This window comes from Pan paniscus, chromosome 14 (assembly GCF_029289425.2).
Source record: "Pan paniscus chromosome 14, NHGRI_mPanPan1-v2.0_pri, whole genome shotgun sequence".
NCBI classification, from domain to species: Eukaryota; Metazoa; Chordata; class Mammalia; order Primates; family Hominidae; genus Pan; species Pan paniscus.
In genome coordinates, this window is record NC_073263.2 from 50,734,620 (window position 1) to 50,760,455 (window position 25,836).

Consider the following 25,836-nt stretch of genomic DNA (forward strand, 5'->3'; position numbering starts at 1 on the left):
GAAAGAAACTAGCCAGGCATGGTGGCGTGGGCCTGTAATCCCAGCTACTCGGCAGGCTGAGGCATGAGAATCACTTGAATCCAGGAGGCGGAGGTTGCAGTGAGCCAATGTCGTGTCACTGCACTTCAGCCTGGGCAAAAGAGCAAGACTATATAAAAAAAAAAAAAAAAAAATTGGACCATGACCCTTAACCTCAAGATTCTGTGACTTGTCAGGGTGGAAAAAAATGTATGTAAATAAGTATAGATGTGATAAGCTTTAATAAAGAGCAGGGGAATTTAGAGAAACTGTACCAAGCATTAAATGTATTATTTTTAGTAACCAGAAATTCCTTCTATTGATGTAATTAAGATTTTATAGTGTTTGAGAGGCCAAGCCAGGAGTTCAAGACCAGCCTGGGAAACATAGCAAGACCCTGTCTCTCCAAAAAGAAACTAAAAAATTAGCCAGTTGTGGTGGTGCACACCTGTAGTCCCAAGCTGCTAGAGAGGCTGAAGCAGGAGAATCACTTGAGCCTAGGAGTTCAAGGCTGCAGTGAGCTATGCTTGCACCACTGCACTCCAGCCTGGGTGACAGAGTGAGACACTGTTTCAAATAGAAAAAAAACTGCATATAGTACTTTACTCTCAGATATGAGTGTTTCTGTTGACCAGGAATTTTACCATTCCTGGTTCTCTTTGATGCAGAGGTGGCCTTGTGAAAGGACACAGTTTCTGCTGAGCTGAACACGCTTTAGTGTAATCTGATGAAGAACTTCTATGCTGGTTGCGGTATTGGTGGAAAGTGTTTTATTTTGCAGAAAAAGCACAAATTCCACAGAGGGCAACAGTTATCCATTCACTCCACAGCTATCTATTGCTGCATGACAGACTACCCCCTAAAACTTAGTGGCCCATGCCACTATTTTATTTTGCATGATTCTGTGAGCCAGGAATTTGGGCAAGATTCAGCAGAACAGCTCTACTCCCTGTGGCACCGGCTGGGGTCACTGACGGTTGTGTGCCACTGGTGGGTCAGTTGAGAGGGGGGCCCAGCCGGCACAGGGACAGTGAGGCTGGACCATCCAAGGGGCTTCTTTCAGGTTTCTGGTGCCTCAGCTTGGATGGCTGAAATAGCTGGCAGCTGGCCAGGGCTCTCCAGCAGGGTGGCCAGACCTCTATGAGGTGGCAAGGGCTCTGAAAGTGAATGCTCCACAACGATGGGCCCAGCGTGTCCCCCTTGCATCATGCTGGCTCATGGATCACTGGCCAAGGCCAGTTTCGTGGCCACACCCAGAGTCCATGTGGAGGGGCCTGCACAGGACATGAAGCCAGGAGGTATAGTTCACAGGGGAACACAAAAGTAACGTTCACTGCAGGGACAGAGCAGATCACTGAAGGGAATGCCACTGGGAATTGAGCCCCATGTCCTGGCCCCTGAGCAGAGTTCTGTCCCCAAGACCATTACTCCTTATGGAACTTTTCACCTCCCTCACACTTAGGGCAGTGCTAACAGTCACTACACACGGTACTGAGAACCTTCAAATTGAAGCCCTCATGATGTTTCCTAAGAAGTTGCAGTTGTCCAAATCCACAAACCCAGATTTTAGTTGGCAAGTCTGAGAGGTTCTGGGTAACTGTTTTGCTGCACAAACGTGGGTATTCCTGAAAGTTTAAAGATTCATCTTCAACATGCTAGGGAAAGCCACCATGATAGCTAGTCTAATAATGCCCAGACCATCCCCTCATTGATGAATGGAAGGCTCACATTTTAAGATGAATATGGGCCAGGGAGGTTTCACCTTTCTTGGCTGAGGTTGATGCCAAAGTGATAAACCTTGGTGCTTCCCGCCTCCCTGTTCCCTGGGGATGGGCCAGAATCAGATGCCATCAGGGACCCTGCAGGCAATTCTGAGAATTCCTTTTAAGAAGACACCTGCAGGAAGGGTGAACCGCTTTCTAGCCCTTCTGCAGCCAGCCACTCCCCCTGCCTTTTGATGACACAGGTTCTGCATAAGGTGAGAGGGAGGACAGGGCGACATCCATTTCTTGTAAAAATGCCTCAATGAGAAAAGGGCCACATGCATTTCTTGTAAAAATGCATCAGTGAGAAAGACAACAGCAGCAGCAACAACAGCAAATATTTACTGAATCTCCTACTATGATCCAAGCCCCCAAATCAAGAAAATGTGAATGCTGATGTAAAAAAGGAAGGTATTTGTTCAAACTGCCTGGCCAGTGTTTTTGAAGAAAACAGAGATCTCCAGAGACCCCTTTTTTGGTCCTAAGTAGCAAGCAAACAAGTTCATTAAATGTGTACTGTTTATTTGTGATGTCTCCAAGCAGAGTAGTTTGCTCTCGTTATGTATCTGGGAGAATAATCAATGATTTATGCTTCTGACAGTCTTATCATAGCCATTTACATAATGGTCATGTGTATTTGTGACTTTAATACCCTCTGCATATAGCCTTACTATTTAAATGGATTACACTGTTTTGCTGTTGTGACTTTGCTTGTTTAATCATAGCTAAGACTTTTCTGAAGTCAAATACTTTTTCCATTATCACAGTGAGGCGTTGGCAAAAAAGTGGGGGCTTGCTGGTTACACTTGCTGAAAATAAATCATGCGTTTATTTGGACTCTCAAGATTGGAGCTCTGAATTCACATAGTCCAGTGTTTATGCACAGAGCACCACTGGCATTGCCATTGATTACGACTGGCATGACCACTGCCAGAGGTTTAGCAGCCCTGGCACACATCCACCAAATGCCATTTCAATCACTCAGAAATTTCTACAACAACAGAAGGCCCCCCACATGTTGGGATAGTGGGCTGCCCTTGCTTGAGCACAGCTGATCGATCCAACCACTGGTCAGCGGTTGCATCTCCTCTTCAACACTCCCCTAAAGGGACAGATCAGCCGGGCTCTGCTCCAGCATCCCCAGCGATGAAGAAGTCACCACCTCCTGAAGCCACATTGGCCTGTCCTCATTATTAACATGTTATTTTTATGGAGTAAACTCTTCCCCCATCACCCCCTCAGACCTTGTCTATAACACAGGCCTCTTTGTGTCTCCACCCCTACAGGAATGCCCTGGAGTACTTGAAAGTAGCCATTGTGTTCCTGCTGTCCTGTGACAGCCTCCCACCTCTCCTGGAAACTTACTGTGTCATTGTAGCTAGGTTTGCATTTTACAGTGAAGCATTTTTTACTTCACCTCATTAAATGTTCACACTGTGAAGCAGGGATTAGCATTTCCACTGTACGGATAATGAAATGGAGTCTCAGGTTAAACGACTTACCCAAGGCTACACTGCTAACGATTGGCAGAGCCAGAACATGAATCTGCTCCAAATTCAATGCCTTTCATAATTTTCCCAATATGCACTTCATTTTTTTTTCTTTTCTTTTTGAGACAGAATGTCACTCCCATTGCCCAGGCTGGAGTGCAGTGGTGTGATCCCGACTCACTGTAGCCTCGACTTCTTGGGCTCAGGTGATACTCTCAACTCAGCCTCCCGAGTAGCTGGGACTATAGGGGCACACCACCACACCTCGCTAATTTTTGTATTTTTTGTAGAGATGGAGTTTTGCCATGTTGCCCAGGTTGGTCTCAAACTCCTGAACTCAAGCAGTGTGCCCACCTCGGCCTCCCAGAGTGCTGGAATTACAGGCGTGAGCCACCGCGCCCGGCACAATATGCAATTCGTTTTGTCCAGCCTCTCCCTCTGATGTCTTCGTTCTTCCCATTACAACTCCGCATGTCTCCTGTGCTGGAAGGCATCAGTGGCCCCAATTTTTCACCCTTCCCTTTCACATGTTTTGCCAGTTCCATCAGCAGGTGGAACTTGTTTCCCCTTGCCTGACTTTGTTTTCAATAGAATAAGATGGAAATGTCCTCGTGTGAGTTTCGACATTAGGCTCAAGAAGCCTGTGTGTTTCCACTTTGCGTTTCTGCCATCACCAAACATCCAGAGCAGAGCCACCCCAGCTAGCCCAGCCGAGATTAGGTGACTCCCAGCCACCCCACAGACTTAGGAAGAAAACATTGGTTTTATTTAAGTTATTGCGTTTCAGGGGGCTGGTTATGCTGCAGTTGCTAAGCAATACATTTCTCCAACTTTCAAAAAGCTTACCTTTCCCCATGGGGTTCCTTTCCCTTCATTACTTGGAAGCCTGTGCTAGCTTTCTCAACATCCTCCTCCTGTTTATTCCACAAACCACTGCTGCCTTTCTGCTCCCCCTCCCCGTGGGAAGGTGCTCCCCAACTCCTAGTGGCCTAACCCTGCTTGGGCCCTGGGCCTTCAGTGTGCAGCATCAACTCGTCCTGAACCTCTCCTTTTTTGGCTTCAAAACGCTTACCTCTTGTCGGCCTCGACCTGTTCTTGTGTTTCTTATCTCTCTCCTCTCCTCCCACGGCTCTTCCTGGGCCCTCTCACCTCTTTGCTTCCTCTCCAGGGCCCCCATCCTTTCCCAGGACCTCGAGGACCACCAAAGTGCTGACAACTGTTCCCAGCCTGCGTCTCTTCCCAGGTGCAGCTGTGTGTGCACGCCCCTAGACCACTCCCCTGGGGGCCTGATTCACAGCAATGATCACCAGCACGTGAGGAAAGACTGGCGTAGGGGAGAGTGGCCAGGGTTCCCACCAGAGAGGTGTTGCAGGAGTCCAGGCAAGAAGCGATGCGGCCCAACAGGGCATTAGGGTCACCAGAACCCCCTGTCTGGGCACCCATGCTTCTACCTGCAGAGCTGGAGTTTTGTTTGCAGACCTTAGTGTGGGACTTCACATTTATCCTTATTAAATCTAGGCATGGTCAGATTGCACCCAACACTGCAGCTTGTCCTACCGCTTGCTAATTTTGTTTCAGACACTAATTAGGCGTCGCTCTCAGAGACCAGGGTCACTCAGGCATTTGATCAATGTGTTACTTGTGTCCCATCCAAGTCATCGATAATGTTGAATAGAAAGGGCCCAGCAGGAACACAGTAAAGACTGTTACTTGTTTTAGCCACTAGAGGGCTGCATGTCCCAGAAATTGATGCAGGTGCTGCTTAGAAGTGAAACTAGGAAATGTGAGCACTGTTGGGTTCTATGGGGTTTGGAGTTTCCAGGGCGGGGGCACAGAGGAGAGTGTAGCACACTGGGGAGCAGCAGATGGTTGTAGCATTCGTGGGCAAGGAGAGGGAGGAGTAGGGGGTTGGCAGAGACCACGAAGGGCCTTAGGAACACTTCTGGGGAGCAATAGGGAGCCATAGAAGGACTTTAAGCAGAGGCCACACGATCATATTTGCTTTTTTTTTTTTTTTTTTTTGAGACAGGGTCTCTCTCTGTCACCCAGGCTGCGGAGCAGTGACATGATCACGGCTTACTGCAGCCTTCACCTTTTGGACTCAAGTGATCCTCCTGCCTCAGATTCCTGAGTAGCTGGGATTACAGGTGTGCACCAACACACCTGGCTAATTTTTTATTTTTATTTTTGTAGAGACAGTTTCCAGGCTGGTTTCAAACTCCCAGGCTCAAGCGATCCTCCCACCTCAGCCTCCCAAAATGCTGGGATTACAGGCACGAGTCACTGCGCCCAGCCCCTATTTGCATCTTAAAGCAGTCACTCCAGCATCCGTGTGGAATGGAGGGAGGAAGAAGGGAATTGGATGGCTGCTGGTTGGTTCAGAATGAGAAATGATAAAGGTCTAAGGTGACATCTGAAGGGAATAAAGGAGGGGACAGAGGAATGTAAGTGAACTGAGCAGAATGAGGGCAGAGCCTGAGAGGCATCCAGCCAGCAGGTGAGTGCATGCATGAGCTTGGAGATTGCCGAAGTCGGCCCGGAGCCACAGAGGTGGGAGCCACGGTGGGGCACGCACAGACCACAGACCTGAAGCCTTGCAGGAAGACAGGGAGATGGAGAGGAGATGCGCAGGAGACTGAGTCCAGGCACAACGGTGCTCGGTGCTCGGCTCTGAGGTGGAGGAGGCTGAGCTGAGAGAGCACAGGAGGGTGTGGTTGCCTGGGCAACAGGAGAGGAGAGGGCCTGGAGAAGAGGCCACAAGCTCTGTCACCTGCTGCTGAGGGGTCAGATGAGCACAGGAAATCGCTACTGGATCTGGCGGCTCTGAGGCCCTGGATAGCCCTGGGAAGAGCATCTTCCAGGGAGGTGGGGAAGCCAGAGATGGGTGGGTTGTGAGGTACATCACAGGTGAGGAGGTGTAGCCCATTCGTGGAGAAATTGGAGAAGTTTTGCCCTGAAGGAGGGCAGAGAGACAGAAAAGGGGCTGGAGGGGCAGCTGAGGGATAAATGGTGCTTTTTTGACGGGTGACACACGTCTTGTGCAGGAACTACCTGAAAACTTGTGAAGACATTAGAAAGAAGAGCCAAGACCCAAGAAGGGAATTGAAGGTGCGAGGGAAACTGTCATGCCCGCCCTGCCCTGGCCTTCTTATCTGGGTGCCTGTTCCCTGGCGGCAGGTCACGTGACACATCTTGATTCTGATGGGCATAGCACATTGACAACTGAACGAAGCCACCCGGCTTGGAAATGGTCCCTGGTCAAGGTGAAGGACATGCCTGGTGCTGCCAGATGCCACCAGGCAGCTGCAGGCACGCCCTCTTCCTTCCTCCCACACCCTTGGTAGCACAGAGCCTCATTCATCCAGGCCAGCAGGTCACAGCCATGGGAATGTCATGCTCGGTTCCCAGGGAAAAGGGCAGAGGCTTTTTCCCCTGCAGAAGAACCAGTCTGCACCTAGGGCCTTGCCCGTTTTCCCCAAGAGTCCTGTGATTATATAAGCATCATCTGTCCCTGATGCTGGGGTCCTGGTCAAGACTTCCCCAGGGCGGGGCTGGGGTGACACAGCTAGGCCCTGGCCTGGAGTTCAACCACCCTTTGTCCTGATGGCACTTTATAAAAACACTGTCAGCCTGGTCTCTGGGATAACAGGGTTACAAGCCTCTGAATGACTAATTGGCCCTCAGAACTAACTGGATCAAATACAAATTTTGGGATGATATTGCGTGCCCCCAGGCCAGGTGGAGACCTAGACTGAGCATGGACACTGCCATGGAGAAAGGACATGGGAACCGTGGGGTCCCCCTGCTGCCCAGCCACTCCCACACCTCGGGTTGAGGTGGGATGTGGGTTACAGATAAGGTTAAAATACAAATGGAGGCAGGTGAAAAGTTGGGTGGGTCCGGAGGTTTGAATTGCAGCAAGGAATGGATCGCTCGCTCTTCACCCAGACCTCAGCTGCTCCCTAAATCTCAGTGACCCCAAATCGGTGCCTCTGGCCCACGTCTTTCTTGAGCCCCAGACTCATTTGTCCAACGGCTGCCTGGACATCTCCACGCCACATCTCCAGGCACAGGACACTCGTGTGCCTCTGCCCCCCGTCCCGGGCTCCCTGTCTTGGCTGAGCACATCCCCTTCTACTCAGGTCACCCACGCCACAGGCCCATGTCCTCCAGAAATGGTTCAGCTATGCCTGGTCAATAGTAAATCCTAAGTATCTCCCAAGTTCTATGGCTGCTGCCTCTGGGCTCTGGGTTTGAATCCTGCACCACCATCTGCTCACTGTATAATTGGGCGAGCAACCCTCTCAGTCCCTGTTTCCATGCCTGTAATATTGGGATTGTGAAAGATGTCATAATCAGAATGGAGCCACTTTTGTTAAAAACAAATCCTGACAAATAGAGCCAAGGGAAGGCCATGAAGAGAAATATTCGCATGCATAAATGCCTAATAACAAAAACTACCACGGCAGACTATGAAAACTGCAACCTTGCACAAAAAATGCTTCTAGGAGGACACCTGCCCAGTAACTACCTGTCCAGCCTTGGACTGGTGTCCCTCTTGCAATTAACCCTTGCAGCCAAGGATCATTACTTCAAAGCAACAATACAGTCCTCACTTTCCTTCACCTTTGCCTTCCTTCATCTCCCTGAAGGCACACGTGCTTTTTACTCTGGCAGGCATACTCCCTGGCAGTGCCCTATTCCTGAGTAAACATCACTTTCTTTGAGAACCACTCTCTGGTTATTTAGGTTGACAGGATAATCACAGTACGCGCCTCATAAGGTGGTTCTGAAGACTGACGTTAATACTCTAAAGCATCTGGAGGGGGACTGACAGCAGCACCGAGTTCGCGCTCGCTGTTACCAGCTGGCGCTCATCATCCCACCCTCCCTCATTGTTCCCCCTCCAGGGCCGGCTCCAGAGCTCTCCCCCACCAGACACACAGGTGTTCAGGTCACTTCCTGAATAAAGGCCAGCCGCCTTAATGATGGCGTCAGACCCTTAGCTGGGTATTTAAGGCTCCCTCCCGGCCCTCTCACATCCCCACATGCCCCGGACAAAGCGCACGCGCCTCGTCATTTTCCAGCCATGCTTCGTGCCCACGGCCCTCCCTGCAGTGGGAATCTCTCGCTCTGGTGACGGGGCTAATGTGGGCGCCGAATCTGAGCCCGGCACGTCACCTACTTTACCTCGTTGGTTCCCACAACAATCCTGTGAGGCAGGTCCTCTTTTGGCCTGTTTCCTGGAAGCTCGGTGATTCTCAAGAGGGAACAGCTAGCCGTGGAGCCAGGATTTCAGTCCAGGTGTGGCCTATCCCAAAGTCCAGGTGGTTCTAGTTAATCCACACAAACCTCTCATGAGTAGATGACATTTCAAAGGAAAAAGGGACCTGACATCTCCGAGATGGGAAAGGATGGTAGCAGGGTGTATGTCAGCATCTCCCCAGGGCAGAACACATCTGGCGGCATCTGCAATGTCTGTTTTGCTAAGCATGAGCGTGTTTCCACAATTCCCTCTCTGGCAGGTGATGAATTAGAGTTGGTCCCAAGAGCACATCGTGTCAGCTGTGAGGGGAGGTGAACTGGGGCGGGCCCGGTGTGGTCGCAGCTGGCTGGCGTTGTCAGAGACCTCTGGCTCCCCTTGTTGTCAGGGTTCCCCATTCCCTGCACCTCCCCCTTCAGCTTCACCACTGTGGGCCCAGTGTGGGGGGCTCTGCACTGAAGGGTGCCTGCCCTTCTGTAGGTCCGCCATGTCCTCGGGGTCGGCAGTGGGATCTGCCCTTCCCGCCGGGCTCCTCACCTCCTGTCTATCCTCCCTTCTCTGCTGACTCGGCCCCAGTGCCAGCTGCAGGGGACGGACTTACAAAGGCCTCTGATTCCCCTGCCCCACGAGCTCCACCATCACAGGAGGCCTACAGTAACCCTGGTGTGTCACTCGGTGTCCTGTCCCAGGATCCATCCCTAACCAGCAAGGAGAATGAATTCAACAGATGTTAAATGAACAAATAAATGAGTAGTTGAATACATATTTTTGCTTTACAGCTTTAAATATCAGAACTAAAACTAAAAGTGATCTTATTTTTTCCAACCTTCCCTAAAGGATAAATTATTAATGTATATTGCAACATATTCTCCAAAGGGACCCTATGATCACAGTATTTTAAAGTAACACAGATGGCTCTCAGTGGAGTGATTAAATTGCATCTGTGTTACATTGGTTGATGGTAAAGGGGTTGCGGCTTTTTGTGTGTTTTGATGGCGACTTTATTTTAGGGTATTGTAACTGCACATGCTCCTCCATGAGGAGGAAGTGATGAGGGAAGGCGGGGACCCTGGCAGGTATTGGATGTGCATCCACCATGAACTTCAGCCTCTGTAGCCCCATGGTGCTGGGGCCACTGGGAAATGGTGGAATGGCTGGCTGAGTGGCACTCACTCCTGTCAGGAAATCTAAGCTAATGTTATGTCCAACTGAAAAAGAAAGCCAAGAAAACAAAACAGGTGCAGAATTGCAATCTGAAAAAAATTTTTTAACACTTTATTATTTAATTTTATTTTGTACAGATGAAGTCTCACTACGTTGCCTAGGCTTGTCTCAAACTCCTGGGCTCAAGCAATCCTGATCCCCCACTCTGCCATACCCGCCCCCCCATCCCCAGCCCACCCCCATCTCCACCTCCCAAAGTGCTGGGATTAGAGGCATAAGCCACTGCCACCGCTGCAATCTGAAATTAATGCCTATGTCAAGTTGAAGGACTGCTCAAAATACTGGAGAGGTTCAAGACTGAATGTCCCTATGCTATACAGAGGTCTAATTAGATCTTCCAAACATCAGACAACCAAGTGAAGTGAAGTTACCTACCTCCTTGAATGAATCTAGCTTTCGAAATCTTTCCGCTGAGTTATCCTTTAGCACTGGTATCCAGAATTCCTTTTTCCGTGGGGGCCGGGAGGAGATGAAGTTATCTGTCCCGGGACGGAGAGCTGAAGAATAGGCCGAGGGGCCTGAATTCGCAGCCTGGTTTCCAAAGACATGGACCTTGGGGTCAGCCCTGGCCCTAAATCCTGGCTCTGTGGCCAGCTGTCTGATCTGGAGGGAGTTACTCACCCTCTCTGTGGTCCAAGTTTCCCTCCATCAGGTGGAGACTCGAGTGAGATGTCTGTGCAGGCTTAGTGCAGACCAGACCGAACACTCAGCTTTTCTCTGCTTATTATGGCAGCTACATAACAGCAGTTTCCATGTTTCAAAAACAAAATCACACCTTGTTTACATCCATCTTCAATCTTTTCAATCTTTTTAGGTAGACTAAGTCTAGCTTTTCAGGGTCTCCCAATAGTATATGTTTCAGACCTTTATCTAACTGTGAGCCCCCAATACAATATCCAAAACCTTTCCGAAAGAACACTCATGAAGAGATGGTGTTCATTCATGCCACATGTATAATATTATTTTGGATAAAATGGCAAAACAAGTAAAAGACATAAAATCGTAATGTCCTCTAATATAACAGGCCAGCAAGATTTGTAAATCTGTTTTGAAACAACTATCTTTTGACATTAAAAATGATTCCAGGAATCTTTGAGTTTCATTTTCCTTCACATTGTTACAATCACTTTCAGTCTTATATAATTTCTAGACTGTGCTATGGCTCACAGCAGCTGTGTCTCATGGGAAATGCAGACAAACCAGTCTGGCTGGTGAGGGGGGTTGTGGAAAGCTCACAGCCCCTCCTTGGACAGCCACATTGCTCCCCCAGAGCCATCAAAGGAGGTCCGCCTATGAGGCTGAGGGTCTGGGACATTTCCAAGGGGAGGGTGCTCCTGAGTGTTTTCTCCAGGAGCAATCCTAACTTCTGGGCAGATGCCTGGCTCTGGCCAAGAGCCTGGTCCAAGAACATTATGATCTCAGTCCCTGCTGGCCTAACGCTAGGACGCTCCCAGCTGGGGAACCTCCCAGGCAGCAGTGGGGGAGAGTTCCACATGGTTTCTGATGCCCTGGACCATCCCTAGTTCACAGCCTTGATAATGAAGGCAAGAGAGAGAACAGGAATTTGGCCTCGGGCCACTGTGGGCTTGTATCTAGGGTATCCCACACTAGGTCCAGGATCTTTCAACCACTCAGAACCTCGGTGTCCTCAATTATAAAATGGGAAAGACTCCCGGGTATGGGGAGGCATCAACAGTGGGATGTGTAGATTTAGTGTTCAGTAGGCGCTGCCTAGTAAATGGTGGTTAGTGTCGCTTGGACGATGGGACGGGTGCAGGGTCACTGGTTGGTGGGGCATACAGGAAGGTGTGCTGGGGCCCTGGGGCAGCATAAGGCTTTCCCTGCCTGGAACGGTGGCAAGAACAAACACAGCCACACAACATGCAATGGAATGAAACCAACCAAGAAGTGTGTGGTACCTTTTATTTAGTCAGTCTTCATTTAAATGTGTGCTTTTGAAATCACTAAATATGACCTTTTCAGAATTCAATTCTCACAGTATTTACAGTGAACTTTGTGCAAACAAATCCCCCTTTGTGCAAAGGGGGAGCTTCCTGCTCCCCCTTTCACATTAATAACTTACAAATTCAGATCACAACAAAGCCCCAGACTCTAGTTTTCTGTTTGAAAGGTACTGAGCTGGGATAATGGGTTGCTAGGAAAGAGCTAATGCAAGCCCAAAGGAAATAAAATGTTTTCTTTATCAGAAAAGAATAATAACAAGGCCTCACTCTCCAAAGGAAAACAGACGTCCCAAGATGTTGTGGAACAGTATTAAGTAACCAAATACAATTCCAATGGTTATTTCACCTTCATTTTTTATACTTACACTCATCTCTTTTAATTAAATAAGCGAAACCAGAAAAGTGCAATTCAAAGGGACTCTGAACTGTCAGGGAATGTTATAAAAATAATCTGACGTCAGTGACTAAAGAGTGCGGGTCATCAGGCTGCCGGCCGGCCTCCTGCAAGGGCACTGGCCAGGGAGGCCACAGCTGCCAAAGCGGGGAGGTGCGCCAGGCCCCACATCACCTGCCTCAGGGTCCATGCCAGGCAAGAAAGAAACACACAACTGGGCCTAGCCAAGGGTGGTGCCCTGCCAGGTTAACTCTTCAGGTACAAAATCTACAAAGGGGATCAGTCCTGGAGAACACATTTCTCTTCCCCTCTCTAGGCAGAGAAATACCTGGCTGAAGAAAAACTACACGACACTCAAGTAATGTATAAGGGAGGGTTCCTGTGGAAGGCAACGATTCATGATTTAGAAACTGAAGTGTAAAAAATACAGATCAACAATTGTGCCTTTCATTCTTGTAAAATATCGCTTTAAAATCCCGTTTTAGATGCTTGATGTCTGAAACGAAACCACGGCCTTTTAAAATATTTTTGATTCCAAGCCTTTTTATAAGGAAGAGGAATTAACACCTCAATCATCCTAGTCACAAGAGACTATTCAGGACCAAAATTCTATGTGTTCACTAAAGACTGTGACGGGCAATTATAGAATGACAGCTTATTAGAAAAAAACATTGCTTTTATCAACATCTGATACAATGGCTCTGAAAAAAATTTATTGATGGATCTGAGAATTTTTTCACACATGAATCATTTCTCCTTCCAATGGTTATTGATACTGATAGAAGTTCCCCACTGAGACTCCCTGGACCCATGGTTTGTGCCTGCTGGGCATCCCACTATGCTGATTCCTACTCTTAAAGACACAGCAGAAAGCATTCACCCATGACCATTATGAAGGAAATATTCTGTCCCTCACTCACCCTCTGGAAGTTAATATGGAACAGCAGTGACTCTATCCAGAGCCACATGTTCACAGTTCTCTAGCAAGCAGGTCACACCCTGTGGGTCCCCTATTCCCCGTGACCCTTCTTGATCCATCCTCTTCCTGCTCAGTTGCTCCCCTACTCACCTGGACTGCGGGAGGCATGGGCGCGCCCACTGAGGCCATGCTGAGGAGCTGGGATGGAATGCAGGACAGGGAGAGAGGGGAGACTGAGCTGAGAGGGAGCACTGGATCCTGGGAGGTGTGGATGCACTGATTACAGTCCAAAGACATTGGCAGCAACAAAGGACACACAATGACTGAAAACATTAACGTTACCTTCTGGGATCTCTCAGTGCCCTGAGCGATCTGTGTGTCTACCTACAGATGGGCAAAGCATTTTTGCACCCTGGCCCCATTCCCAGTTCTCCCCTGAGAACTCAGTCCTCCTTGAAGACTTGGTGATGCCTGTCAGTTGAGCTCCCATTTAGCGGCTCATGGTGCCCAGGGGCTCACATCTGCAAGTTAAAATTGCTTTTATCAACATCTGATACAATGGTTCTGATTTCACATAAATAATCACAGACTTGACTAAAATGAATATATTATTCTAGGTTAATTTTTTTCCATTCAAATGTTTATACTCCATCTACCCAGAACAATTACAACAGAAAAAAATAGGCACCTCCAAAGTCTTCCCAAGAATGATGACTTTCTGAAATGACACACTGTACAAATTGGACAAATGAGACGACTGACTGTGACAGGGGCCGGGGAGCTCTTCAAGGGGCCGTTTTCTTCAAGTCTCGGATCTGTTTAATCAAGTAGTTCTTCTCGTCAGCGAACTGCTCATCATCCGTCCTTTCTTTTTGGAAGCTGCTCAGAAACTCAATGAGTTTGGGCTGATTTTTTAACAGGATCTCCACAATAGGCTGTGTTTTGTGAGGACTGGCCACAAACACCTGAAACAAAAAGAAACAAATACTTAGGAGTGCAAGCCAGGGACCTCACCCACGCTACTCGCGTTTCATGCGTGACTGATATTATTAATGCATAGAAGCCCCTGACTCTAATTCTCAGTGAGGGTGATCAATACAGTCACACATCACATAACGACGTTTCAGTCAACAACAGACCATGTATACGACTGTAATCCCATAGCACCATAATGGAGCTGAAAAATTCCCATTGCCTTGTGATATCGTAGGTCAGTGCATTTACTCATGTGTCTGTGGTGATGCTGGTGTAAACAAACCTACTGCCCGGCCAGTTGCATAAAATTCAAGCCCATACAATTATGCACAGTGCGTAATACTTGATAATCAACGACGATGGTACTGGTTTACGTATTTACTATACTATACGTCTAATCATTATTTTAGAGTATATGCCTTCTACTTAGTAAACAAAAAGTTAACTGTAAAACAGCCTCAGGCAGGTCCCTCAGGAGGTATCCAGAAGAAGGCACTGTTATCGTAGGAGGTGACAGCTCCATGGGTGTTATGGCCCCTGCAGACTTTCCAGGGGGACAAGATGTGGAGGTGGAAGCAGTGATACTGATGATCCTGACCCTGTGTAGGCCGAGGCTAATGTGAGTGTTTATGTCTTAGTTTTTAACAAAGAAGTTTAAAAAGTAAAAAATAAAAAACTTTAAGCATAGAAAAAGCTTATAGAATAAGGATATAAAGAAAGAAAATGTTTTTGTACAGCTGCATAATGTGTTTGTTTTAAGCTGTGTTATTGCAAAAGAGTAAAAAAGTTTTTAAAAAATTAAAAAATAAACTTTTTATAAAAGTAAAAAGTTACAGTAAGCTAAGGTTATTTTTATGTATTTATTTATTTATTTTTGAGACAGGGTCTCGCTCTGTTGCCCAGGCTGACGTGCAGTGGCACCATCATAGCTCACTGCAGACTGGAACTCCTGGGCTCAAGCGATCCTCCCGCCTCAGCTTCCCCAGTAGCTAGGACTACAAGTGCATGCCACTGCACCTGGCTAATTTAAAAAGTTTTTCATAGAGACAGGTCTGACTATGACTGCCAAGGCTGGTCTCGAATTCCTGGTCTCAAACAATCCTTCCACCTTGGCCTCCTAAAGCTGTGGGATTACAGGCATGAGCCACCATGCCTGGCCCTAAGGTTAACTTATTATTAAAGCATGAAAAAAAATTTTTTATATCAATTTAGTGTAGTCTAAGCAGTGTTTATGAAGTCTACAGTAGTGTACGGTAATGTCCTAGGCCTTCGCATTCACTCACCATTCAATCCCTGACTCCCCCAGAGCAACTGCCAGTCCTGTAAGCTCCATTTATGGTAAGTTCCCTATACAGGTGTACCATTTTTTCTCTTTTATGCCATATTGTTACTGTTATCTTTTCTATGTTTAGATACCCAAATACCATTGGGTTATAATTGCCTGCAGTATTCAGTATGGTAACATGCTGCACAGGTTTGTGCTCTAGGTGCAATAGCCCACACTATATAGCCTAGGTGTGTGGCAGGCTCCACCACCTAGGTCTGTGTAAATGCACTCTGTGATGTTCCCACACAAAGGACATCGCCTAGTGAGCATGTTTCTCAGAACGACTCCCTGCTGTTAAGCGCCACAGGCCTGCACTTCACCTTTCCTATCACTCTCCTAAGTCACTAGCTAGGAGCACGTGGGAGCTATCTATGAATATTTCATATTTGACTTTGTTTTACTTTTAAATATTTGTTCTTAACTATAAAATCTTTCAAACAGAAAATAGCATAACAAATCCAGTATACTTACCTCACAAATTGAATAGATTTTACCATTGTGCCTCAAGAGTCTCTTTTTAAACAAATAAAACATTACAAATGGAACCAAACCCTCACCTTCCACCTTTCCCCTCCCACCTCCAGCAGTGTGCCACCATCTCTGGGCACATTTTAATCCTTATCCTCCTATTACATAGATATTTAAACATAAACAACATATAGTATGAGTGAGCTTATGATTTTTAAACATAATTTATTTTTTGAACACATAATATCATCACCTAGTTCAAAATTCAAAAAGGACAAACGTGAATAGTCCTCCTCTCACCTTCCCTCCCTGGAGGTCACCAATGTCACTGTTTGTTACATATGTGAAGCTTTAAAAATTACAACTGCCGGGCCAGGCGCGGTGGCTCATGCCTGTAATCCTAGTACTTTGGGAGGCCGAGGTGGGCGGATCATGAGGTCAGGAGATCGAGACCATCCTAGCTAACACGGTGAAATCCCATCTCTACTAAAAATACAAAAAATTAGCCGGGCGTGGTGGCGGGCGCCTGTAGTCCCAGCTACTCGGGAGGCTGTGGCAGGAGAATGGCGTGAACCCAGGAGGCAGAGCTTGCAGTGAGCTGAGATCGCGCCACTGCACTCCAGCCTGGGCAACAGAGTGAGACTCCGTCTCAAAAAAAAAAAAAAAAAAATTACAACTGCCCAGGTCCTACCTCCCAGATACATCAACTCAGCAGGTCTGTGATGAATGTCTAGCATTCTGTATTTCTATGAAGTTCCACAGAGATTCTTATGTGAACTCCTGGTGGAAACCACGATCTGATACTGACTGGTGCACTATTTTGTAAAAGACACACTCCTTAGTTACTGCTACATACATGACCAAATGACCAGAATGCAAATCAAAGTGTCTCTGAGCCCTACAGAGCTCTCTGGTGTGATGGTCTGGCCTCCTGCCTCTGCCTGGCACCCCCTCTGCCCACCCATCCCTGTCCCATAGCTGTGCAGTGCCCAACTCTACAGGGAACACACTACGAAAGGGCTTAGTTATGGAGCAGTGGGGGTTTCATGGCGAAGCCTTTAAGGTTCCTCCACCCTAGCAAGTGTGGGGAAGGAGAAAACTACCCTAGGATGTTGAGTACCAATGTGGGGAATACAAGACTGCAGAGGCTCCCATCCCAGGAGGTGGCGATGACATTACATTTCCGGGTTTGGAACAGGAAGGCTCATGGTGTGGGCGGCATGAGAGCTAGTCCATGAGTCAGGCAGAGAATGTTTACACGTGGTGGTAAGAAAAGCAGCATTCCAGGAATACTGAATTGTCCCACTGCAGGCTCTGAGGTGGGCGGGACAGGACGTGGGAGCAACAGTAAGAATGAGTAAGGGAACGTGGGAGCTAAGGCGGCGCCGGCTCTGGAACCTGGGTTCAAATTCCACCTCTCCTACATGTTAGCAGTGTGTCCACCAGCAAAGTTTTGTTATCTAGAAATAAAAGGACCTCTGCCTGTCTGGGTGGGGAGAATGTGCTGGAGAACATCAGCAGCTTCAGCACAAGTAAGTCTCCTGAAAGCCTTCTGTTGTCACTGTACGTGGGGAGTCGTGCTTGCTGGAGGCAAAGTGCCTGAACTGAATTCAAGGCCTCGTCACTGCCCCATCACCCTAATTCTGGTCAACTGTACACACGACCGTGGGCAGCCAGTTCATAGCCCTCCCAGCTGGTTGTCTTCATTCATGGGGCTAAGTGTTTCACACTCATCGAACACTTAACCCTCACAACAGCCCTGAAGTATAAGAGCTGTTATCCTCATCTGTTAATAAGGAAACAGGCTGAGTCATATTAATAAACTTGACCGCATAGTAGTATGGTTAACAGCGCAGATTCAGAAGCACACAGCCTGGGCCCAAATCCTAGCACCACCTCTTATTAGCTTTATGATTTCACAAAACTTGTTTACCTCTCTGTACCTCAGTTTCTTCATCTGAAAAATGGGGATGATAACAGTACCTGAGTGCCATTAGGTAACTGTGAGGCTTAATGAGAACAGTATATGTATTCTACTCCATGCATTCAAATGGTACATGGCACACAGCACGCACCATTCAAATGCATGGAGTAGAACACATACATTGTTGCAAAATTGCTTTTGCCAGGCTCACGGAACTAGCAAGGGCTGAAGCTGAGATTAATCCCAGGATGCTTGTTCTGAGAACTGATGAAATGTGACATTTTACCAGGTGAGGTTCAGAACTAGAAATCAAAGCCCACAAATCTGATACTCAGTTCATTTGGCCAATTTAGTTCTGAAATTGTTCATAAATATGATATATAAATTCTTCATGTTTCTGTTCTTTCCATCAAAGGTCATGGACTCACTCACACAGCAAGCGCTAAGGAATACAGAACCCTCTCTGGGAACACTGCACGTCCCTGTGGTCATGAGTGGCTCATGATAAGACAGTCTCTTGGCAGCCCACATGGCTTACTTACAGTGAGCCCACCGCTCAGCCAGGCCAGGGGACCCATAACAGAGAAGGAAAAGGGTTTCTTAAGCTTCTGCTTGGTGGGTCTACAGCCATGGGGTGACAAGGAGGAACTGACCTTTGACCTTCTGGGTTATAAAGTATCCTAGGCTCCTCTGAAACAACCAATGGGAAATAGAAATCACAAAGAAAATTAGAAAACACTTTGAGACAAATGAAAACAAAAACAAAATATATCAAAACTCATAAGATGCACCAAAAGCAGTGCCCAGGGGGAAATTTATAGCTATAAATGCCTACATTAAAAAAGAAAGATCTGGACTGGGTGCGGTGGCTCACGTCTGTAATCCAGCAGCGTGGGAGGCCAAGGCGGGCGGATCATGAAGTCAGGAGTTTGAGACCAGCCTGACCAACATGGTGAAACCCTCTGTCTACTAAAAATACAAAAATTAGCCGGGCATGGTGGTGTGCGCCTGTAAGCCCAGCTATTCAGGAGGCTGAGGCAGGAGAATGGCTTGAACCCAGAAGGCGGAGGTTGCAGTGAGCCAAGATCGTGCCATGGCACTCCAGCCTGGGCAACAGAGCAAGTCTCCATCTCAAAAAAAAGAAAAGAAAAGAAAAGAAAGATCTCAGATTAGTAACCTAGTTTTATAGCTTAAGGAACTAGGAAGAGAAGAACAAACTAAACCAAAGCAACATAAGGAAGGAAATAATAAAACTTAGAGCAGAGATAAACAAAACAGAGAACAGGAAAATGACAGAATCAATGAACCCAAAAGTTGGTTCTTTGAAAAAAATTAATAAAATTGATAAACCTTTAGCTAGATTGACTAAGAAAAGAAAGAAGACTCAAATGCTAAACATTACTAATGGCCTTATAGAAATAAAAGGGGATTATGAGAGATGCTATGAACAATTATATACTAAAAAATTAGATAACCTAGATGATGACATGGCCAAATTCCTAGAAACATGCAGACTACCCAACTGACTCAAGAAGAAACAGAGAATCTGCAGACCTCTGACAAGAGATCAAATCAGTAACTTCCAACAAAAAAGAGACCAGGACCAGATGGCTTCACTAGTAAATTCTACCTAACATTTAAAGAAGAATTAACACAAATCTCTCTCAAATTCTTCTGAAAACTGTAAGAAATGGGAACACTTCCTAACTTATGATATGAGGCCAGTATTACCCAAATACCAAAGCCAGAGAAAAACAACACAAAAAAACTACATACCAGTATTCTCTATGAATAAAAATGCAAAAAATCCTCAACAAAATACTAGAAAACCAAGTCCAGCACTATATCAAAAGGATTCTATACCATGACCAAGTGGGATTTATTCCCCCAGAAATACAAGGGTGGTTCAACATAAGCAAATCAATCAATGTAACACATCACATATACTGGGTTAAACTGTGTTCCCCAAAAAGATATGTTCAAGTCCTAATTCTCAGTATCTGTGAGCGTGATTTTATTTGGAAACACAGACTTCCTTTACAGATGTACTCAAGATAAGATGAGGTCAATACTGGCTTAGGGTGGCTTTACTCCAATGACTGGTGAACTCTGGACACAGAGACGCTTAGGGATATAGAGGAGAACGCCATGTGAAGATGGAAACAGAGATGCTTCTATAAGCCAAGGAGCACCAAGGACCTCTGGCAACCACCAGAAGCTGGGAGAGAAGCAAGGAAGATTCTCCCTGAGAGTCTCCAAAAGAAGTCAATGCTGCCAACACCTTGATTTTGGACTTCTGGCCTCCAGAACTGTGTTTTCTGTTGTTTTAAGCCATTCGGTCTGTGGTACTTTGTTATGGCAGCCTAGAAAACTAACACAAGTGTACCGCATTAGCAGAATATAGGGAAACCACATGATCTTCTCAATTGATACAGAAAAAGAGTTTGATAAAATCCAACACTTTTTCATGATAAAAACACTCAACACGGAGGCTGGGTGCAGTGGCTCACACCTCTAAACCCAGCACTTTGGGAGGCCGAGGTGGGCGAATCGCTTGAGCCCAGATATTCAAGACCAGCCTGGGCAACATGGCGAAACCCCCTCTCTACAAAAAATATAAAAATTAGCCAGGTGCCATAGTGCACACCTGTAGTCCCAGCTACTCGGGAAGCTGAGGTGGGAGGATCAATTGAGCCTGGGAGGTTGAGGATGCGGTGAGCTGTGATGGTGCCACCGCACTCCCACCTGGGCAACAGAGTGAGATGCTGTCTCAAAAAACAAACAAACAAACAAAAAACACTCAATATAGGACATTTGGATATTCACATGCAAAAGACGAAGCTGAGCCCTTATCTTACTCTAAATAAAAAGTAAAACCAATCAAAGACCTAAATATAAGAGCTAAAATTTTCACAGGAAAATACAGGGGAAATTTTCATAATGTTGGATTTGGCAATGGTTTCTTAGATATGACACCAAAAATACAAGCAATGAAAGAAAAAACAGGTAAACTGAACCAAATTGAAAACTTTTGTATATCAAAGGATACTATCAAGAGAGTGAAAAAAACACACAGAATGGGAGAAAATATTTGCAAATCATATATCTGATCAGTGTCTTGTATCCAGGATATATAAAGAACTCTTACAACTTAACAACAACAACAGAAAACCCATTCCAAAAAGGGGAAAAGAACTTGAACAGACATTTCTCCAAAAAAGATATACAAATGGCCAATAAGCACATTTTTAAAATCCTCAAAATCACTAGTCATTATGGAAATGCAAGTCAAAATCACAATGAGATACCACTTCGCACCCACTAGGATGACTGCAAAAACAAAACAAAACAAAAAAACAAAAACAAAAAACTCTGACAGTAACAAGTGTTGCAAAGATGGAGGGAGATAAATTAAAACCCTGGGCCAGGAATGATGGCTTATGCCTGTAATCCCAACACTTGGGGAGGCTAAGGTGGGAGGATCACTTGAGCCCAGGAGTTCAAGTTCAAGACCAGCCTGAGCAACACAGCAAGACCCTGCCTCCACAAAAAATTAAAATATTAGTTGGGCATTGTGGTGCACATTGTAGTTCCAGCTGCTCAGGAGGCTGATGCAGCAGGATTGCTTGAGCCCGAGAAGTTGAGGCTGCAGTGAGCTGTGATCACACCACTGCATTCCAGCCCGGGTAACAGAGCAAGACTGTGTCAAAAAAAAAAAAAAAGAAAGAAAGAAAGAAAGAAAGAAAGAAAGAAAGAAAGAAAAGAAATTGTTGCTGGTGGGAATATAAAACGACACAGCCTCTGTGGAAAATTGGCTGTTCCTCAGTAAGTTCAACAATGAATTACCATATTACCGAGCAACTCCTTTCCTAAAAATGGAATACATTGTTCAAACAAAAACTTGTGTAGTAGTGTTCATAGCAGCACTATTTACAATAGCCAAAAGGTGCAAACAACCCAAATGTCCATTAACTGATGAATGGATAAACAAATTTGTGGTATACCCATGCAATGGAATATTATTTGGCCATTTAAAAGAATGAAGTACTGGGCCGGGTGCAGTGGCTTACACCTGTAATCCCAGAGGCCAAGGCAGGTGGATCACTTGAGGTCAGGAGTTCATGACCAGCCTAGCCAACATAGTGAAACCTTGTCTCTACTAAAAATACAAAAATTGGCTGGGTGTGGTGGCGGATGCCTGTAATCCCAGCTACTCGGGAGGCTGAGGCAGAAGAATCCCTTGAACCTGGGAGATAGAGGTTGCAGTGAGCCGAGATCGTGCCACTGTACTCCAGCCTGGTGACACAGCGAGACCCTGTCTCAAAAAAATTAAAACAAAATAAAAAAAGAATGACGTGCTGATGGATCATGCTACAACATGGATGAACCTTGAAAACAGTGTATGAACAAAACACCACACAAAAGGCCACACACTGTATGATTCTATTTATATAAAATATCTGGAATAGGCAGATCCATGGAGCCAGAAAGCAGACTAATGATCGCCAGCGGATGGAGGTGAGGGGCAATGGGGAATGACTGCTTACTGAGTACAGGGTTTCCTTTTGGGATGATGAAATGTTCTGGAACTAGATATTGGTGACAGTTGTACAACATCATAAATACACTAACTGTTACTGAATTGTACACTTTAAAATGGTTAATGCTGAATTTTATGTTATGTGAATTTTACCATAATAAACTAAAATTGTTACTTATATTAAAAAAAAAAAAAGGGACTCCAGGCCTGTTTATACAAACTGCCTGATGTTTATGTAATACCTATCAGAAATGTGTGGCTGCTCTGGTTACCATTTGTTTACAAGGGAGTTGCTGTGAAGTTTTAGCTAAAAATTGCCTGGCATTTTGTGGTGACCACATAAATAACTCATGACAGTCTTTCTTTCTAAAAAAAAAAAAAAAAAAAAAAAAAAAAAAAGATTAACTATAATAGACAAACTGATGTTGCAAACCAAAATAATAGACAAACTGATATTGCAAACCAAAATAAATGTAAAATGTACTGGAATTTGCAGACAGGCATCACTGGTTCAATTCCACTGAATTAATTCACTGTACCATAAACCTAAGGAAAATGCTAAGTTTGTGCCCAGGTTTTAAATTTTTTCTTGTTTTTATTTTTTATGGCTTCTGAACTCTGCCGCCTCTAAAAGTAGTTGCTGACTGGAGTCAGCTAATGCAATAGTGCATGATTCCCTTGGGGCAGCCAGCACACTGGTCAAGGCCTGAGATTAACGCACTGATGATAAGAAACACACTTCTAATTCAAGGTATATGGAAGCAAGTCTTTTGAATATTATGTCCAGGGTAGAAATTTTTTTGGTTGTCTTTGTTGTCCCCGTTTTTTAAAAAATGTAATTTTCAAACCACCCCCAAACAAATGAAACTACCCAGGACTTCTCCTTTTAGAATGCCGCCTTATTGCCTGTATCCCTCAGTTTACATAACATGCCTGAGAGATGGGATTTGTGGAGTTCTCAGGCGTGGTGAGAGGAAGGCAAATATCATGACCACAACTCAAATATTTTTAGTTTAGAAGACTGAAAATATTGCACTCTCCATTTTAAAACTGAATGCATTTCATGGAAAATAAAATATCTACATCTTACACACATATCCATTAATTTCATTCAAATTCTATTTTGCCAACAGGGATTGAGCCAGACAAGGTATGGGGAGGTTAGTCTTCTGCGTTGCTGAACTCACTGCCTTTGATGCGTGCTGCAAGCCTGGAATGCTCTGTATATGCTCCTGTTACGGTTACGTGGAAGCTACTCCAAGCAAAATCCCACCCCATCGAAGTGTCAAATAAGGCAACCATGTCCTTATTCATATGACTACACATCTGAGTAATAATTTAGAATATTTTGACACAATACTTGCTAGTACTGATCAGAGACAATTAACTTTTTCCTGTTTAAGAAAGGACTTGATTGTTAAATCTGCAAGCTGGTTGGGTGTCTATAAGCATCACTGGGCCCACGACAGAATTAGACTGGACCCCACTGCACATCAAGGGAGGAAGAAAAGCCCCAGGAAGGAAGTGAGGGTGGTGGAGGCCAGCAGCCTGAAAGTACAGGATGCTCTAAAAACCTCTAGAATCTCCTGAAATCCTCCTCCTCACTGCCACCATTCTTACCATCACTCTGATTACACAAGTGATACATGTGGAAAACTAGTGAAATAAAGAAAAGCACAAAGAAGAAAGTAAAAAAATCACTGACATAATTCCTCCACCCAGAGGTAACCCCTGTGAATATCTGGTGTATGTATGTGCAGCATTTTTTTCTTGTGCACGTCGCTATTTGTAGAAATATTTTAAACAAAACTGGGCTTGCATTCTGTACATAGTACTTTGTAACCTACTTTTTCCTTAATAATATGTTTTTTAATGCTTGTAGATTCTTCTTACATTACATGCGATGATCGCCATTTCAAAAAGATAGATATCGTCTGCTGCATCCTTGCTATGCACTGGGCATTGTGCTAAACAGTTCATACGAATTGTATTCTTTTATCTTGACAACGGCTCTGGGAGGAAGATACAATTTTTCCCCAATCTCCAGGTGAGGCTGAGAGAAGTTAAAGCAGCATCCCTGACCACTAGGCTGTATGTGCAGCGTGCGCCTTCCGGGCTGTGCTGGGTGCTTCCGCTAGTGACTACACGACAGTGTGGCTGCCAGCTTCGCCCTCTCCATGTGTGGCAGTGACCGACTATTTCGTTCAAATGTTCTTAACTACTTATCTAAAGGTAGGGGCAAGGAGGGGAAAAGGGGCTTGGGGTCAAGCTATAATCACGTTTCTCATCTTTAAAACTGTTAAGTAAACTAGTGGATCAAAGAAATGGGAACGCCTTCTTTCCAAAGTTTTTTCAGCATTTTAATGTTGCCTTTAGACAGCTAAATGCAAGGTGGATGTCTGGACACTTCCTTAGAGTAACAGAACACGTTGATTTGAACTGAACAATTCAAGCCTGTAGGCAGTTTTGTAAAAGGAATATAGCATAGTGATTACCTATATCTCACGGAGTTTTAAAAAAGTTTTTCTTAAAAACAGCTTTATTAAAATTCAGACCATATAGTTGACTCATTTAAAGTATACTTTTTAATGTTTTACAGTATATTCACATAGTTGTGCAATCATCACCAGAATCGATTTTAGAACATTTTTATCATCCCAAAAAGAAACCCTATACCCATTAGCAGTCGCCCGCCCCCTCCGCACCCCAACATGCTCCCAGCTCTAGGCAACACTAATCTACTTTCTGCCCCTGGAGCTTTGCCGTATTCTAGACATTCATATAAATGGAATCATAAAATACGTGGTTTCTATGACTAGCTTCTTTCACGTAGCACAATGTTTTTAAGGTTAATCCATGTTGTAGCATGTTACGAATGCCACATCCTTTTTGTGGCCAAAATTGGATTGGGTTTTGAAGGTATTCAATGAGTATGTCCTTGTAAAGTGTTTAGCAGAGTTTCTGGCTCGCAGCAACTGCTCATTACAGTTGCTACTTCCTTCAGCGTGAAATCACTGCAGTGTCACATACAGCAGTAATCGCTTTCCCAAATATTTACTGTTATGCAGATGCAAGTTATTAAGATTCATATTTAAACCCAATAGCTCATTTTAACTATTTTGGGTAAAATATTTTATCTTCCATCCAAAGAATGAGTATACTAGTATTTCCTCTAGTAATACTGTAAAAAGAGGAATTCATACTTCTAATATACTTTATCACAGTCAATTGTAGAAAGAAGAGACTCTTGTAACTGGGAGGGACCGCAGGAACTTAGCTAATTCATCCTTCCACTTCAGACACAACCCACTGGTAATTCTCGGCAAACAAGAATTGATTCCTATTAGATCCCCTGAAAAGGTGATTCTATAACCATCCTCAATGACCTATTCCAGTGTCTACAACTCCCGTTCTCAGAAAATTGGTTTTATTTATAGTCACTCTCCGCAGCCTACTGAGATAGCTGCTGTTGGCTTGCATTATGATATTCTATGAAACATGTGCTCTGCCCTCAAGTACCACTGTTAAATTTCTCTGTCAGTCTTCTTTTTTGGTGCATAAGTGTTT

At 45.3% G+C, this 25,836-nt stretch overlaps 1 protein-coding gene across 17 annotated transcripts in view; it reads right to left on the reverse strand.

The window, feature by feature from the left end:
- Positions 1-11,667: 11,667 nt before the first annotated feature.
- Positions 11,668-25,836, reverse strand: part of CAB39L (calcium binding protein 39 like) — a 137,952-nt gene continuing 123,783 nt past the window's right edge. For 11 of the 17 annotated variants that reach the window (XM_014347432.5, XM_055096782.2, XM_055096779.2 and 8 more), the window contains one exon: positions 11,668-14,000. In XM_014347432.5, the coding sequence (XP_014202918.1) occupies positions 13,821-14,000 (180 nt within the window). In that variant the 3' untranslated portion in view covers positions 11,668-13,820. The remainder of the gene's footprint in view (positions 14,001-25,836) is intronic. The other 6 variants (XR_008620630.2, XR_008620632.2, XR_001338760.4 and 3 more) reach the window with 1 other exon arrangement.